Source organism: Coregonus lavaretus (genome assembly GCF_964263955.1).
Source record: "Coregonus lavaretus genome assembly, chromosome: 13".
Lineage (NCBI taxonomy): Eukaryota > Metazoa > Chordata > Actinopteri > Salmoniformes > Salmonidae > Coregonus > Coregonus lavaretus.
Genome location: NC_140000.1, coordinates 7,706,456 through 7,725,108, shown reverse-complemented (window position 1 = coordinate 7,725,108; position 18,653 = coordinate 7,706,456). Strand labels below are relative to the sequence as shown.

Below are 18,653 nucleotides of genomic sequence, written 5' to 3'. Positions count from 1 at the left end.
CCTGAACTTGTTCAATAAACACTTGTTTTCATTTTCAGTTGCAAAACATTTGGCTACAGTGTGCACTAATGAATACAACCTTGGGTCTCTGTCCACCCAGCTCTCCCAACAGCAGTGCCTTCAACTAGTCTGTCCTGTAGGCATCTGCTAGTGACTCCCTCCTCTTCCTCTCCCTCTACCCCTCCCAGTCTTCTTCTCCTCCATTGGGTCAGTCACTCTCTCGCTGTCTTTCTTCTTCAGGATCATCCTTGCACTGGCGATTCCTCTTCCTCTGTTTCTCCTCCACTCTCTTTGCTCCCTTTCCTTCAGCCCACATCTCCCACTCAGTCCAGAAGGTTATCTCTACCTGATGCCGAGGCTTCCTCTGTCCCACCTCCCCTCCCTCCTGCCCAGTCCTGCCATCTGTTTCCCTCCTCTCCCCCTGTCCCCCAACTCCTGGTCCTTCATCAGGGTCCAGCCCTGAGTCTTGGCTGTGGTAGCGTCTGACGTGGTTCTTGAGGCTGACGTTGTGGTTGAAGCTCTTGTCGCAGCGCTGGCATTGGAAGGGCCTCTCCCCAGTGTGGACACGCAGGTGGGACTTCAGCTGGCTGGGCAAAGGCACGCTGGCAAACCTGGCACACAGGGATACTCCTGATTTAAATAAAAACGTAAAGCTTTTTTATTTTTTACAGATTTATCCCGCTTCAAAATAGGAGTTACAAAAAGTAACTATTGCATACCTGGCACTTGAAGGGCTTGTCGTCACTATGGGACAGCTCGTGCCTCTTCAGGCGGTGACCTTTGGCGAATTCCTTGTAACATGTATGACAGATGTGTTTCTTGGACTTGTGCTCTCTGAGATGGCGATTCCGTATGAGGATGTTGTCAAACCTCATTGGGCACTCTGAGCAGCTGTAGCATCTGTGATTTTTGAATCTGTGGGTCTTCTCATGGGTCAGCTTGTCCGGCCGCGTCCTGAAGGATTGGAGGCAGAACTTACAGGGAAACTTAAGGTCCTGACGGTGTTGCCTCTGGTGACTCTTGAGGCCGAGTTCATTCACACAGCGCTTCCCACAGTCTGGACAGCGGACCATGAACTTGTGTTCACACTTACGGTGCTGCAGCCTGGTGGAGTACAGGATGCCACATTCAGGACAGAGGACCGTATGGAGTGTTTGAAATTTTGCTGGATGCTGGCAAGGTCACCAGAGCCCAGTTCTCCAGCGGCACCGCTGAACAACTCCTGATCCTGCTGGTCTCTCTGGGGTGATGATGAAGATGATCCATCAGATTCTTCAGCAGACACGTCCAAACCACTCTCTCCTGTAGGCTGCTGCAATTGCCTTCCTCCTCCTCCTCCGCTCCCCCCTCTCCCCCTGCCTCTCCCCCCTCTCCCCGTGCCTCTCCCCCTGCCTCTCAACCTACTACCCGTTGGTTTCTTCTCTTCTGGGTCAAAGTCAGAGTCACTCTCTATCAGTCCCTCTTCCTTCTCCTCCTCCTCTGGGTCAAATTCAGAGTCATTCTCTCTCTGTCCCTCTTCCTCATCTGTCTCTTCACCCTCCATCTCACACTCACCACCCTCCCCCTCACACCCATCTGCAGCCACTTGCTTCTTCTCTCCTTCTCTGTCTATCTGAGAGGTTTGGCTTTCAGAGTCCTCAGGCTCTATAGAGTATATTGTCACCTCAATAGAGGCCTGCTGCTCAGCACCATTCTCCTGTTGTTTACCTCCTAGGGACTTTCCCCTTCTCTCCTCTCCTCCCTCATTCTCCTGTGAGGACAGGCCATTCTCCTCCTGGCTTTGTGCACTGTCCGTCTCACTGTCCAACACCAGGTCATTCTCCTCCTGGCTTTGTGCACTGTCCGTCTCACTGTCCAACACCACCTCAGTTACTTTCATGCTCTCCTCTGCTCCTTTGTTCCCCTCCTTCTTCTCCCTCACCAAGGACGTACCACTTCCCCCTGGTCTTGGTGGCTGGTCTACAGTCACCTCCATCTCCAGAGAGCCAGTCAGCGCCAGGGCCTCATATGCGTCCTCAGACGGAAGGGCCACTTGCACATCCGCAACCTAAGCAAGGAATACACCATTATTGGAGTTATAATTCTGTCTTTTATTTTTAATAAAATAACTAGAGATACCACAGAATAGAAATAACTGAAGTTAGTTATTTCACAATATCAACTGTTAATCCTTAAATACCCACCTGGGTGTTCTGTGGCTCCTCCCCATTTCCTCTGTGTGTCTGGACAGCAGACACGTTGCTTGCCCATGTCCTGAGGTGGTTGCAGCTCTGGCAGTGTTGGGTCACAGAGAGGCACGTCCTGTCTCCCTGCGTCTGGATCACACTCTCACGCATGCACTGCTCACACCACTGAAACAGCTGCAGCAGGCAGTCAATGTTCACTATAATATCTTCTGGGGAGGGAGGGGGGGCAGCAGCTTGTGGAGGGGGGGCAGCTAACCTGGGTCAAATACAAAAAAGAACGGGTGATTTCCTGCCACTATTGGCTCTTGCAAATTCATAAACATTAGCATATTTGGAAGAGACAGATGGAATGTTCCTCATTCCTTCACATCATCACGCAATCTTATCTTCTAGTAACATGCATTGACTAAATACACTACATGACCAAATGTGTGTGGACACCTGCTCGTTTAACATCTCATTCCAAAATCATGGGCATTAATATGGAGTTGGTCCCACGTTTGCTACTATAACAACCTTCACTCTTCTGGGAAGACTTTCCACTAGATGTTGGAACATTGCTGCAGGGTCTTGCTTCCATTCAACCACAAGCATTAGTGAGGTCAGGCACTGATGTTGGGCGATTAGGCCTGGCTCGCAGTCGGCGTTCCAATTCATCCCAAAGGTGTTCAATTGAGTTGAGGTCAGGGCTCTGTGCAGGCCAGTCAAGTTCTTCCACACCGATCGACAAACCATTTCTGTATGGACCTCGCTTTGTGCAAGGGGGCATTGTCATGCTGAAACAGGAAAGGGCCTTCCCCAAACTGTTACCATAAAGTTGGAAGCACGGAATCATCTTGAATGTCATTGTATGCTGTAGCATTAAGATTTCCCTTCACTGGAACTAAGGGGCCTAGCCCAAACCATGAAAAACAGCCCTACATTATTACTCCTATACCAAATGCACAGTTGGCACTATGCATTGGGGCAGGTAGCGTTCTCCTGGCATCGGCCAAACCCAGATTCATCCGTCGGACTGCCAGATGGTGAAGCGTGATTCATCACTCCAGAGAAGGCGTTTCCACTGCACCAGAGTCCAATGGCAGCAAGCTTTACACCACTCCAGCCGGCGTATGGCATTGCGTAGGGTGATCTTAGGCTTGTGTGCGGCTGCCTGGCCTTAGAAACCCATTTCATTAAGCTCCCGACGAACAGTTATTGTGCTGACGTTGCTTCCAGAGGCAGTTTGGAACTCAGTAGGGAGTGTTGCAACAGACGATTTTTACGCGCTACGCACTTCAGCACTCGTGGTCCCGTTCTTGTGTGGCCTACCACTTCGCGGCTGAGCTGTTGTTGCTCCTAGACATTTCCACTTCACAATAACAGCGCTTACAGTTGACCAGGGCAGCTCTAGCAGGGCAGAAATTTGACGAACTGACTTGTGGGAAAGGTGGCATCCTATGACAGCGCCACATTGAAAGTCACTGAGCTCTTCAGTAATGCCAATGAGTATCTATGGAGATTGCATGGCTGTGTGCTCGATTTTATAGACCTGTCAGCAACGGGTGTGGCCGAATTCACGAATTTGAAGGGGTGTCCACATACTTTTGTATATACAGTGCATTCGGAAAGTATTCAGACCCCTTGACTTTTTCCACTTTTGTTACGTTACAGCCTTATTCTAAAATTGATTAAATAACATCTAATCTACACACAATACCCCATAATGACAAAGCGAAAACAGGTTTTTAGACATTTTTGCAAATGTATTAAAAATAAAAAACCTACCTTATTTACTTAAGTATTCAGACCCTTTGCTATGAGACTCAAAATTGGGCTCAGGTGCATCCTGTTTCCATTGATCATCCCTGAGATGTTTCTACAACTTGATTGGAGTCCACCTGTGGTAAATTCAATTGATTGGACATGATTTGGAAAGGCACACACCTGTCTATATAAAGGTCCCACAGTTGACAGTGCATGTCAGAGCAAAAAACAAGCCATGAGGTCAAAGGAAGCCACGAGACAGGATTGTGTCTAGGCAAAGACCTGGGGAAGGGTACCAAAACATTTCTACATTGAAGGTCCTCAAGCATTGTGGTCCTCTGTAGCTCAGCTGGTAGAGCACAGCGCTTGTAACGCCAAGGTAGTGGGTTCGATCCCCGGGACCACCCATACACAAAAATGTATGCACGCATGACTTTGGATAAAAGCGTCTGCTAAATGGCATATTATTATTATATTAAGAACACAGTGGCCTCCGTCATTCTTAAATGGAAGAAGTTTGGAACCACCAAGACTCTTCCTAGAGCTGGCAACCCAGCCAAACTGAGTAATCGGGGGAGAAGGGCCTTGGTCAGGGAGGTGACCAAGAACCCGATGGTCACTCTGACATAGCTCCAGAGTTCCTCTGTGGAGATGGGAGAACCTTCCAGAAGGACAACCATCTCTGCAGCACTCCACCAATCAGGCCTTTATGGTAGAGTGACCAGACGAAAGCCACTCCTCAGCCCGCTTGGAGTTTGCCAAAAGGCACCTAAAGGACTCTCAGACCATAAGAAACAAGATTCTCTGGTCTGATGAAGCCAAGATTGAACTCTTTGGCCTGAATGCCAAGCGTCTGGAGAAAACCTGGCACCATCCCTACGGTGAAGCATGGTGGTGGCAGCATCATGCTGTGGGGATGTTTTTCAGCGGCAGGGACTGGGAAATCTTTCTGATTGAGAGGGGGTCAAATACTTATTTCCCTCATTAAAATGCAAATCAATTTATAACATTTTTGACATGCGTTTTTCTGGATTTTTTTGTTGTTATTCTGTCTCTCACTATTCAAATAAATCTACCATTAAAATTATAGACTGATCATTTCTTTGTCAGTGGGCAAACGTACAAAATCAGCAGGGGATCAAATACTTTTTTCCCTCACTGTATATCTGAGGAAGGGTATAAAACAATTTCTAGAGTGTTGAAAGTTTCCAAGAGCACAGTGGTCTCCATCATTGGGAAATTGAAAAAATATGGAACTACCCAGACTCTGCCTAGAGCTGGCCGTCTGACCAAACTGAGCAAGAAGGACCTTGGTCAGGGAGGTGACCAAGAACCTAATGACCACTCTGACAAAACTACAGAGTTCCTTGGCTGAGATGGGAGAACCTGCCAGAAAGACAACAGTTTCTATAGCACTTCACCAATCTGGGCTTTATGGGAGTGTGGCCAGACAGAAGTCACTCCTGAGAAAAAAGGCACATGACAGCACGCCTGGAGTTTTCAAAAAGGCACGTGAAAGACTGAGCATAAGGCAGAAGATTATGTGGTCTGATGAGACAAATGGATCACTTTGGGCTGAATGTAAAGCCCTATGTCTGGAGAAAACTAGGCACAGCTCATCACCTGCCTAACACCATCCCTACCGTGAAGCATGGTGGTGGCTGCATCATGCTATGGGGATGCTTTTCAGCAGCAGGGACTGGGAGACTGGTAAGGATAGCGGGAACAATGAATGGAGTGCAAATTACCTTAGACTTGGGTGAAGATTTACATTCCAACAGGACAATGACCCCAAGCATACAGCCAAAGCAACGCTGGAATTGCTTCAGAACAAGAATGTGAAAGTCCTTGAGTGGCCCAGCCAAAGCCCAGACTTGAATCCCATTGAAAATCTGTGGAAAGACTTGAAGATTGCTGTTCAAGTCGTCCCCATCTAACTTAACAAAGTTTGAGAAAATCTGCAAGGAAGAATGGGAGAAAATCCCCAAATCCAGATGTGCCAAGCTGATGCGGATATACCCAAGACGAGAAAGCTGTAATCGCCGCCAAAGGTGCTTCTACAAAGTATTGACTCGTGTGCGCATACTAATATAAATTATATATATATTTCTATTTTATTGTTAATACATTTGCAAAAATGTCTGAAAACATGTTTTCACTTTGTCATTATGGGGTATTGTTTGTAGATGGGTGAGAAAAAAAATCATTTTAATCCATTTTGAATTCAGGCTGTAACAACAAAATGTGGAATAATTCCAGGGTTATGAATACTTTCTGAAGGCACTAACTATGGATGGGATGAAAAAAGGTCAGTATTTGGTTATGAGCTAACAAAACTCCTTATTCCTGATGTTATGAAGGAGATGGCGGAGGACCAGGTGGATTTTGTAATGGCTTCTAGTGGTGGACCTTTTGTTTCAGATGGGGGTCAATTTAGGAAACTCTCAAACACCCAGGGTGTTCATAATAATGGGGATTTTAGATAAGGGGATAATTTCTTAACCCTAGAAAAAAGCAGGTCTTGCATCCTTACAGGTTTAACACTTGACTCATCAATAGCTCTCCAAGCAGCTTTGGATGTTGGGTCGAGGTCATATTCTCAATGACCTCAGTTGAAAGGCCCAGTAGTAATATTTGAAATGGGGAAGGGAAAGCCTTCCGGACAGTTTGGGCCGCTGCAGAGTAGGTTTATCGTATTGTGAGCTTCTTTACCTGCCATATAAATAATGTACATATTGTATCCAGATCTTTTTTAAATGCAGTGCAGAAAAAAGGGACATTTGCAGGTGGTAGGATGCTCATCTTAATTACAGACACTCTGCCTTGTAGAGTCACGTGCAGAGGGTCCCATCGAACTAGATCCTTCTTCATTTGGTCCAGAATGCCAGCATAATTGTTTTTGGTGGTGAGAAGACAGGTGCGATGTAAAGGTCCAGATATGTCAATCCAGAGAGCTCAAACTGAAGACGGAGTGTTGGGGGTCGTGGCGGCAGCCTAGCTGTATGATTTAAATCAGGGCTGCCCAACCATCTTCCTGGAGATCTACCATCCTGTGGGTTTCAGTCCAACCCTCTTCCTGGAGATCTACCATCCTGTGGGTTTCAGTCCAACCATCTTCCTGGAGATCTACCATCCTGTGGGTTTCAGTCCAACCCTCTTCCTGGAGATCTACCATCCTGTGGGTTTCAGTCCAACCCTCTTCCTGGAGATCTACCATCCTGTGGGTTTCAGTCCAACCCTCTTCCTGGAGATCTACCATCCTGTGGGTTTCAGTCCAACCCTCTTCCTGGAGATCTACCATCCTGTGGGTTTCAGTCCAACCCTCTTCCTGGAGATCTACCATCCTGTGGGTTTCAGTCCAACCCTCTTCCTGGAGATCTACCATCCTGTGGGTTTCAGTCCAACCCTCTTCCTGGAGATCTACCATCCTGTGGGTTTCAGTCCAACCCTCTTCCTGGAGATCTACCATCCTGTGGGTTTCAGTCCAACCCGAATTTAATACACACCTGATTCTACTTATTAGCTGCTCAACGACTTTAACTAGCTGAATCAGATATGCTAAATTAGGGTTGGAATGAAAACCTACAGGACGGTAGATCTCCAGGAAGAGGGTTGGGCAGCCCTGATTTAAAGGCATCAAAACTTATTTTGTTCCATTTATTTTGTAACCAGAGAGGGCGCTGAAATGAAATACTTTCATAGCACTGGGTATTGAATTAGACACGTCTGAAATGTACAGCAGTACGTCGTCAGCATAGAGAGAGATGTGGGGTTGAGTTCCATTGCCAGAGATTGGTGATATATCCAGGCTCTGTCTAATGGCTTGAGCCAGATGCTCTAGAAAGAAAATAGGCTGGCACTCAAAGGACAGCCTTACATTTACATTTGAGTCATTTAGCAGATGCTCTTATCCAGAGCGACTTACAGGAGCAATTAGGGTTAAGTGCCTTGCTCAAGAGCACAGACACATTTTTCACCAAGTCTGCTCATGGACCTTTCAGTTACTGGCCCAACACTTTTAAGCGCTAGGCTACCTGCTGCCCACCAGATCCCCTATGAATGGAGAACTTTGGGGTACTAAAATGACCCATCTGTATCCGATCCGCTGGGTTTGAGTAGAAGGTGCATATCATATTGATGACATTTTAAAATGTGAGAATTTTGAATAATACACCTTTTGAGTAGGCCAATTCATATTTTAATGAAGGCCCGCAGAACCAGCTTTACCTGTCCAGAACAGGCATGCCAAATCAACATCACTCTTCAGCCCCTGGAAGGCCCTCGGCTCCCTCCACCTGGTGAATGCCACGCCGATGTTGACCCACGTTTTTGATCTAAAACTGGATTCCCACGCTGCTCATCAAGTGCTAGTGATGCGCTTTGCTCAATAGACAGCACTCGGAGGTGTGGAAACGTTGCAAGGCTTGTCACCTTTTCTATTGAACCAAACAGGACCTTTGCCTTAACCCCCAGTAAAATGGCAGCTACACTCTATAGATTCTTTGCCGGGTCTTCTGTCAGCACGTCTGACGAGGGGAAAATGGCCATGTCATAACGGAAATAACTTCAAACACCAATGAAAATTAATAAAGTAGCATCATGCTCTGGGAAACTCAACACAACAAAGACTGTGCTGTAAGTGCACTTATTTTTTTGCTATTTTATTCAGAGCTTTTTGTTTAAGGAAATTAAAGTATTTGTTTTAAATTAACATGTAAATTGGTGCAGGTTACACAAACTAGCTACCCACCCTGATAAAAAAGTATAATGGGTCAATTACAAACCAATGCTATATATAACAATAATGATCTAGTTCTACAGGGCTTATGTACATGCACACAATTATGCAATTATTGTGGATAGTCATTACTATAATAGATTAAAAACGTTTACATGCTTTGCAAAAACAACGATTTCCCTAATAATCCTGTTTCCATGGACACATCTTAAATCAGGCTACCTGATGGCACTGTTAAATGCAGAAAATTGCCAATCAAAATAAACGTTCTACCACAGCATAAATATTATTTTTGGGTAGCATATTTAATTGAGTTCGGACATACAAAGTTATGTGAAAACTACTTCTAAGACGCACACATTTACATTTGTAATTTAGCAGACGCTCTTATTCAGAGCGACTTACTTATGCGAGTGCATACATTTTCGTACCGGTCCCCTGTGGGAATTGAACCCTCAAACCTGGCTTTGCAAGCGCCATGCTCTACCAACTGAACCACACAGGACTGCCACAACATTCAGTTGTTCTGATCACTCTTCACTCGCACTAAAGAGAGGCTTGCTTTGCTGGTGCTAGCACATGCACAGATCAAATACACCGCTGGAACGCCGATTTAAGGTGTTTACATGTCCTAATAATTAGAAAGATGCTCAGAAAACCATGCGTTTTAATCGGCGTATGCTTACTTCGATTTTGATTTAATGCCGATTAAAATAAACCGAGTAAGGGGTTTGCATGACTATTGCATAATCTGCCTACTGCCATAATCAGTTTAATATCGAATTATTAGTGTGCATGTAAACATAGTCAGTGTTGCTTCCGTCCCTCTACTCGCCCCAACTAGGGCTCGAACCAGGGACCCTCAGAACACATCGACAACTGTCAACCTCGAAGCAACGTTACCTATTACTCCACAAAAGCGGTGGACCTTTCAGAGCTAGGTAAACAACTACTTCAAGGTCTCAGACCATGGTTCGGTTTGGTAACTTAGCTAGTTAGCTAACAGAAATTGGAAACGCACCACCTCGCCTAACCAACAACCGCCATTCTTCTTCTTCGGGTTTATTGGCAAACTGGACAGGGGTAAAAAAATAAGAATGAAAAAACACTCAAAGAAAAGTACATTCCACTACAGGGAAGAGAAAATTAACATGAATCCATACAAACTACGAAATAATGTTTAAATAAATCTCTATCTCCGCTCCTTCAGTCATTTGAAAACTCAAATCCCCTGTTCAGGCTCTGGGGCCTGAGAAGGTAGGACCGCACGAGTCAGAAATCCATGTAGCTAGCTCCTCAGATGTTAAGTATTTTAAAGCTGCAATATTTAACTTTTTGGGCTATCCGACTAAATTCACATAGAAATGTGAGTTATAGATCTGTCATTCTCATTTAAAGCAAGCCTAAGAAGCGGTAGATCTGTTCTGTGCGCTATTCCTATGCTTCCCATTCTTCAATTTTGTTTGAGTCTTTTACTTTCGATTTTGTACACCAGCTTCAGAAACCTTAAAATACAATATTTGTTATTGAAAATACATTTCACAGCGATTTAGATGGTAAAATGATTCTCTGCTTGTTTTGTCAAACTAAAATTAGGAGAACTATTAGAATTTTAGCAACCAGGAAATGGTGGAGCGATTTCTGCATATTGCACCTTTAATCCCAGAAATAGCGCAGCTGCAGAAACAATTATGTTAATCTTTCTTACCTTTTTTTTATTTTATTTTTTTACTTGCACAGTGCCGTTTATCACCATTGCTATAAAAGCGATTAAGTCCCCCTTCTTCACTTGAAGCATGTCTGGATCCTGCTGGTGACACGCATGTCTCGGTGCAGGTTGCTGTATAGCTCCCCTGTTGTTCAATAACATCAGGCCTTCTGCTCTTCTTACTGCCTCTGCATAGGAGACGGACTGAACTACCCTGATTTTGGCCACCTCCATCTCTTTCACCCTATTTGGGCATTCCAAGGATGTCGCCTCAATCTCCTCCAGTTACAACCCTTTATTCCTTTGCAATTCTTCCTTCCGTCTGCAGACACTCTCTACATCAGGGATGTGCAACTCCAGTCCCTGGGGGGCCTGATTGGTGCCACACTTTTGCCCCAGCCCACATATCTGACTCCAATAATCAACTAATCATGATCTTCAGTTTAGAATGCAATTAATTTAATTGTGTTTGCTAGGAATGGGGAAAAAGTGTGACACCACAGTTGGGTTCACAAGTTTGTACAGTACAGAGCACACTAGAGTGAAGTACACTAATGTATTGTATCGTACTGAACTCAACTGTACTTTAATGTCCAAGATTTGGTCTTGTTTGTGGGCAGAGCAACCAAATTTGCTCTTGTTTAGGGGCAGAGCTCATCAAAAATATGCCAGTGTGTAGAACAATACCCAAATATGCAAAGTAGGATATTGCATATTTATACCTTTTGAGTACCCATTTAGGATACATCACCATGAATAGAATGACATTCATATCCAGGGGACCCATGATGAAATTCCGTTACCTTATTCCGTTACGGGGTGTAAATCCACATCACATACTGTAGTTCAATAACCAAAATATATATATTTTCAATGTCAACGTGTCATGTCATAGCTGACACCCCATTATTTTCTTAATTCGTAGCAGATATTTAAGAGGTTTTTTTATTTTTAAAAACGTGGACAAAACACTGAGGGAAATGTTAACTAAATTCTGTTACCAAACTTTGCATCTGCACAGCTCTTCCAGTAAATGTGTTTTTGTAAAAATGTCAGTGTAAATTGTTAAAAGTAGTCCTTGCGCATAGAGTTGTATGTTTGTTAAACTTTTAAATCAATGTTTTTTTTTGTTTAGCATACATTTTAAGTGAAAAATCGGTGTCTCAGCACAATTCCTTAACCATGGAATTACTTGTATGCTAAAAAATGAGAGGGCGTCTCATATCAGTTCCGGAACCATAACCGCAGGAAGAAGGGCGCAGCCCGTTGGAGCACCTTATTCTATCTGTGGCTAGGTTAGTTATTCATATGTTAGGCTGGGCTGTGCGGAATGCCGGCAAAACGAGGCACACTCGTTTAGCAAAGCGGGACACTCCCGGTGATTGCCCGGGTGGGCGGCGTTGCCACTCGATTTGCAATTTATGAGCTACACTCAAAACTGAGGTTGATTCCGGCTATGATACAAATACAAAACAACGCACACGTGTGGTGGAGACAAACTAGATAGGCTGCATGATAGTAGGATATGGCAGGTAGCTAAAATGACAAAGTTGAGGCTTACCTGTCGAGGAGAAAACATGCAAACTCGGCGTCACTTTCCAGGTTTTTCCATGCTCTTAGTTCGCGCCATCGTAAAAACGCAACACCTAAGTTTACTCGGGTCTGTCCACGGGACTTGTCGTTCTGCTGCTTGGCTGCTGATCGAATTATTTTAGGCTTTGAAGCAGTCTCTGGTGGTGCAGGATTACTGAGGTATAAAATTAATGGATGCTTCTGGGAGTCAGCCATGTTGACAGACTTCTAAATATAGGGATATTTAGAGGACTCATCCAAAGATATTTATAACTAACCCCCTTTTCGCTGTGACTAAGCTGAGTAGTATTCTTCTTCTTTTATGATATCATGGCGGTCGGCAAACAATCGTTTAAACGCATGCCGCCACCTACTGTGCTGGAATGTACGATCAATCATGATCTTCCCAATTCTGTACTAACATGAAAAAAATATTTGAAAACCAAACAAATCCCTAACTTCTATTACACCCTCCCCCAAAATCCCCTCACCAACCCCATTAAACTTAATCTATATCATGCTGAAACACTCCACCCTTAGGATTCAAATCAAATCAAATTGTATTTGCCACATGTGCCGAATACAACAGGTGTAGACATTACAGTGAAATGCTTACTTACAAGCCCCTAACCAACAATGCAAAGTAAAACAAATAAAACGTGTTAAGCAACAAAAAGAAAAGCAAATAACTACAGAGCAGCAGTAAAATAAAATAACAGTAGGGAGGCTATATACAGGGGGTACCGGTGCAGTGTCAATGTGCGGGGGCACCGGCTAGTCGAGGTAATTGAGGTAATATGTACATGTGGGTAGAGTTAAAGTGACTATGCATAAATGTGGGTAGAGTTAAAGTGACTATGCATAAATAATACACAGAGTAGCAGCAGAGTAAAAAAGGGGGTGGGGGTGGGGGGGCAGTGCAAATTGTCCGGGTAGCCATGATTAGCTGTTCAGGAGTCTTATGGCTTGAGGGTAGAAGCTGTTGAGAAGCCTTTTGGACCTAGACTTGGCGCTCCGGTACCGCTTGCTGTGCGGTAGCAGAGAGAACAGTCTATGACTAGGGTGGCAGGAGTCTTTGACAATTTCGAGGGCCTTCCTCTGACACCGCCTGGTATAGAGGTCCTGGATGGCAGGAAGCTTGGTCCCAATGATGTACTGGGCCGTACGCACTACCCTCTGTAGTGCCTTGCGGTCGGAGGCAGAGCAGTTGCCATACCAGGCGGTGATGCAACCAGTCAGGATGCTCTCGATGGTGCAGCTGTAGAACAGCTGAGGACCCATGCCAAATGTTTTCAGTCTCCTGAGGGGGAATAGGCTTTGTCGTGCCCTCTTCACGACTGTCTTGGTGTGTTTGGACCATGACAGTTCGTTGGTGATGTGGACACCAAGGAACTTGAATCTCTCAACCTGTTCCACTACAGCCCGTCGATGAGAACGGGGGCGTGCTCAGTCCTCTTTTTTTTTCCTGTAGTCCACAATCATCTCCTTTGTCTTGATCGCGTTGAGGGAGAGTTTGTTATCCTGGCACCACACGGCGAGGTCTCTGACCTCCTCCCTATAGGCTGTCTCATCGTTGTCGGTGATCAGGCCTACCACTGTTGTGTCGTCGGCAAACTTAATGATGGTGTTGGAGTCGTGCCTGGCCATGCAGTCATGGGTGAACAGGGAGTACAGGGGGGGACTAAGCACGCACCCCTGAGGGACCCCCGTGTTGAGGATCAGCGTGGCAGATGTGTTGTTACAGGAAGTCCAGGATCCAGTTGCAGAGGGAGTTGTTTAGTCCCAGGATCCTTAGCTTAGTGATGAGCTTTGAGGGCACTATGGTGTTGAACGCTGAGCTGTAGTCAATGAATAGCATTCTCACGTAGGTGTTCCTCTTGTCCAGGTGGGAAAGGGCAGTGTGGAGTGCAATAGAGATTGCATCATCTGTGGATCTGTTGGGGCGGTATGCAAATTGGAGTGGGTCTAGGGTTTCTTGGATAATGGTGTTGATGTGAGCCATGACCAGCCTTTCAAAGCACTTCATGGCTACAGACGTGAGTGCTACGGGTCGGTAGTCATTTAGGCAGGTTATCTTAGTGTCCTTGGGCACAGGGACTATGGTGGTCTGCTTGAAACATGTTGGTATTACAGACTCAGTCAGGGACATGTTGAAAATGTCAGTGAAGACACTTGCCAGTTGGTCAGCGCATGTTCGGAGTACACGTCCTGGTAATCCGTCTGGCCCTGCGGCCTTGTGAATGTTGACCTGCTTAAAAGTCTTACTCACATCGGCTACGGAGAGCGTGATCACATAGTCATCCGGAATAGCTGGTGCTCTCATGCATGCTTCAGTGTTGCTTGCATCGAAGCGAGCATAGAAGTGATTTAGCTCGTCTGGTAGGCTTGTGTCACTGGGCAGCTCGTGGCTGTGCTTCCCTTTGTAGTCTGTAATAGTTTTCAAGCCCTGCCACATCCGACGAGCGTCAGAGACGGTGTAGTACGATTTTTTTTTTTTATCTAACCTTTATTTAACCAGGTAAGCCAGTTGAGAACAAGTTCTCATTTACAACTGCGACCTGGCCAAGATAAAGCAAAGCAGTGCAATTAAAACAACAACAACACAGAGTTACATATGGGATAAACACAACCTGACTAGAGTATTGACTCTTTGCCTGTTTGATGGTTTGTCGAAGGGCATAGTGGGATTTCTTATAAGCATCCGGGTTAGATTCCCACTCCTTGAAAGCGGCAGCTCTAGCCTTTAGCTCAGTGCGGATGTTGCCTGTAATCCATGGCTTCTGGTTAGGGTATGTACGTACGGTCACTGTGGGGACGACGTCATCGATGCACTTATTGATGAAGCCAGTGACTGATGTGGCGTACTCCTCAATGCTATCTGAAGAATCCCGGAACATATTCCAGTCTGTGCTAGCAAAACAGTCCTGTAGCTTAGCATCTGCGTCATCTGACCACTTTTTTATTAACCGAGTCACTGGTGCTGAATCAGGAGGATAGAGTTATGGTCAGATTTGCCAAATGGAGGGCGAGGGAGAGCTTTGTATGCGTCTCTGTGTGTGGAGTAAAGGTGGTCTAGTTTTTTTTCCTCTGGTTGCACATGTAACATGCTGGTAGAAATTAGGTAGAACGGATTTAAGAGACGTGTGTGAACAAGCACAACTCCATTATAAAATTGTTTTTCTCGAAGTTTCCGAAATGCCACGTGCGCCCACTTATATCAGTGCATTCATAACATATACTTTTTTTTTAAACGTTTTAGTCATTTAGCAGACGCTCTTATCCAGAGCGACTTACATTTAGTGAGTGCATACATTTTCATACTGGCCCCCCGTGGGAAACAAACCCACAACCCTGGCGTTGCAAGCGCCATGCTCTACCAACTGAGCTACAGGGAACTCTCATTGACCTCCATACAAAAACTCCCCACTTCCACTGGTTAATGCTGTATTTCGCACTGATTTTAGATCAGTCAAGCCTCTTGCTTCCTCTCTGGTTATATCCAAGATGAGTCTATCTCTATGCTTCTTAACTAGTGGGCCGGTCCTGCCAGGAGAACTCAAAACGCAATATATCAGCCAATAACGTCTGTGGTGAGGAAATTCTTTGTAACGTGTTCACTTCACAAACCCGTCAGATTTTTCCTGGACATTTGATGATGTAGAACAGTGAAACACATTTTCTTTAACAACATTTATATATTTTTTACCAAAACTGTAGAAGTGAAAAAAAAACAGCCTCAAGAGTTCTAAGAAATGTTCAAAGCCAAAACATTATGGTCAACATGACAAAACCGATAACAGATTTATTTTAATGACACCGTTAGGTGGCTCCTGGTTTTGGTATGGTTCTCTCTGAGGTGGTGATGATGATGATGTATCCAGCTGTTCAACAGCAGTGTCCACATGTATTTCTCCTGGAGGCTTCTGCCAGTGCCCCCCTCCTCCACTACCTTTCCCTCTACCCCTCCCTTTCTTCTCCTCTTCCTCTAAGTCAAAGTCAAGAGTCACTCTCATTCTGACGCTCCTCCTCCTCCTCAGGGTCATAGTTCCACTGTCAATTTCTCTGTCGCCTGCTCCTCCGCTCTCCCACCTCCACTCCCTCCCCACTCTCTTGTGGTGTCCAAGCGTCTGCCTCCCCACTCTCCCCTTGGTGGTAGCGTGTGACGTGGTTCTTGAGGCTGACGTTGTGGTTGAAGCTCTTGTCGCAGCGCTGGCATTTGAAGGGCCTCTCCCCAGTGTGGATGCGCAGGTGAGACTTCAGCTGGCTGGCCTGGGCAAAGGAACGCTGGCACACCTGGCACCTAGCAGGAGCAGCACGTAATGGAAAACATGTCAACGCTTTACAGTCCACACTCAGCTGGTAATACAAACAAAACAGACATTTCAACAGAGGGATATGTGTTCAGTATCAAACTAACAGAGAAGGCAGTATAAAGCACCAACCTGAAAGATTTGTTGTCACTGTGGCTCAGCTCGTGCCTCTCAAGCTTGCTAAGTTGGGGGAATTCCTTGTAGCACGTGTGACAAATGTGTCTCTTGGACTCGTGCTCTCTGAGATGGCGGTTCCGTTTCAAGATGTTGTAAAATCCCTGGGGGCATTCGGAGCACCTATAGTGCAACCTTTTGACTCGGTGGTCGTTCTTCTCATGGGTCCACTTGTCTTCCAGGGCCTTGAATGGCTTTAGGCAGAACTTACAGGAGTAGACATGCTCCTGACGGTGGAGCCTCTGGTGATGCTTGAGGCCAGCTTCATCCACGCAGTGCTTCCCACAGACAGAACAGCTTGAACTTGTGTTCACACTGATGCTCCACACTGAGTAAAGTTGAGATGAGGATGCCAGTCAGGGCAGAGAAACTGTGAACGTTTGGAGTGCTCTCGACGGACCTGGTCCTCAAAACTTTCTAGGTTGTTGAACCGCATTTTCTGTTGTATTTTTTACTTTATGTTTTGTTTACCACATATGTAACTCTGTGTGTTGTTTTTAATCGCACTGCTTTGCTTTATCTTGGCCAGGTCGCAGTTGTAAATGATATCTTGTTCTCAACTGGCTTACCTGGTTAAATAAAGGTGAAATAAAAAAATAAAAAAATGCTGAGTCTGTCAAACCCAACAGGCTCCTCAGACTGGCAATCACGCACACCAACATCCACACCTCCCACACACCGCACACATACAGCTTCTTGTGTCGCCGTGTAGTGCAGGTGAGTGTAGGTTCTGACCCACAGTCAGTGCACCACTCCACAAGTCTTACTTGCCTCAGTCTCCTCTCCTCTGTCTTCTCTCTCACTCTGTCCCCCGGAGAAGGATGGTCTTCAGGCTCCTCACAGGAGTCAGACTCTAAAGTCACCTCCGGCTCCACTGAGGGTTCCCACTCAGCAGTAGCCTGCCGCTCCTCTCTGCTGGGAAGTCCCTTCATCTGGCTCTCCTCTCCTTCCTCCTCCTCCTCTAGGGATAGAGCCCTCTCCTCCCTGTTGGGTGCAGTGTCTGCATCACCTGTTTTCTGTGGTTCGACTCATCTGAGCTTCTGGGCTGAATGTTCACGCACTGGTCCTCCTCAATGGATGGACAACATTCTTCAGTGGCACTGCTGATGTCTGGCCAATCAACAGTGACTGTGTTAATACCCTCTCCTGACCATTTTACATTTACATTTACATTTTAGTCATTTAGCAGACGCTCTTATCCAGAGCGACTTACAGGAGCAATTAGGGTTAGGTGCCTTGCTCAAGGGCACATTTACGACCAACCATGATGTCTGTCCTCCATGGCTCCCTCTTGACCTGTGTGTTTACACACAATAATAAATAATTAGAAAACATATGTCCATTTATATGACTTGGCCAAATATTTCCTATGGCTAGCCTACATGTTGTGCGTAGAATGCCCACTGATGGGACAGATAACTTTTAATCAAACTGCTTTACAGTTTGATTCTCTCATAATAGTCCCCCGGTACAAATGTTCTGAGCATTCTAGTAACTTTCTGAGGTCGTCAGTCGGAGTATTGGCATCAATGTTCAGGGCAACTAGCCATGGTCTCAATCGGTCCGGATCTCTCAATGGAAGTCGGTGAAACATTATAGCTGACCCTTTCCTTTGTTTGTTATGGCAAGTTTTTACAGTACACTCACGAACCGTATTGGGACAGGCGATGGAAGTCCGTCGATGTAACGCGCAAGTCTCAGCACACTTAGCTAGCTCACTACTTGCTAACGTTCTTCAGTGGCAACGATGCTGTCTGGCCAATCAACAGTGACGGTTTTAAAACCCTCTCCTGAACAACCATGCTGTCTGTCCTCCGTGGCTCCGTCTTGTCGACCTATGTGTTTACATAAAATAATAATGAATTAGAAAACATATGTCCATTTATATGACATAGCCCAAATATTTTATATGACTTAAAGCTAGCTAACTAAACTTCAGTAGCAAGCGATATTTCTTTGCATACCAGCTAGCTACAACAGAGATAATGGAGAATTGGCTTTCCATACCGTCTCTGCTACGAAGAACATAAACAGGAAGTGAAGCAGAAGTCCGTTCCAGAAATGTGATTCACAAGCAACCAAGTAAATGATTAAAGTTCCTAGCTGCAACCTAGGCTGAAAATAATGACTGTTATTTTCAATCTAGGCTGCAAACGAGCCCTGCAAGTCTTGTGGTGGCCAACAGGGTTTAATACCAGATATATTTATAAGGCCTCAGA

The 18,653-nt window shown here is 45.4% G+C and overlaps 1 protein-coding gene across 1 annotated transcript; it reads right to left on the bottom strand.

Annotated features, from left to right (window-relative positions):
* Positions 1 to 1,181: 1,181 nt before the first annotated feature.
* Positions 1,182 to 17,366, bottom strand: LOC311139331 (uncharacterized protein; the record flags this gene model as incomplete). The annotated part of the gene is made up of 6 exons (XM_084174207.1): positions 1,182 to 1,240; positions 1,408 to 2,047; positions 2,184 to 2,442; positions 16,020 to 16,250; positions 16,393 to 16,712; positions 17,202 to 17,366. The coding sequence occupies 6 exons, from the start codon at positions 17,364 to 17,366 to the stop codon at positions 1,182 to 1,184; spliced, it is 1,674 nt and encodes a 557-aa protein (XP_084030333.1).
* Positions 17,367 to 18,653: the final 1,287 nt, after the last annotated feature.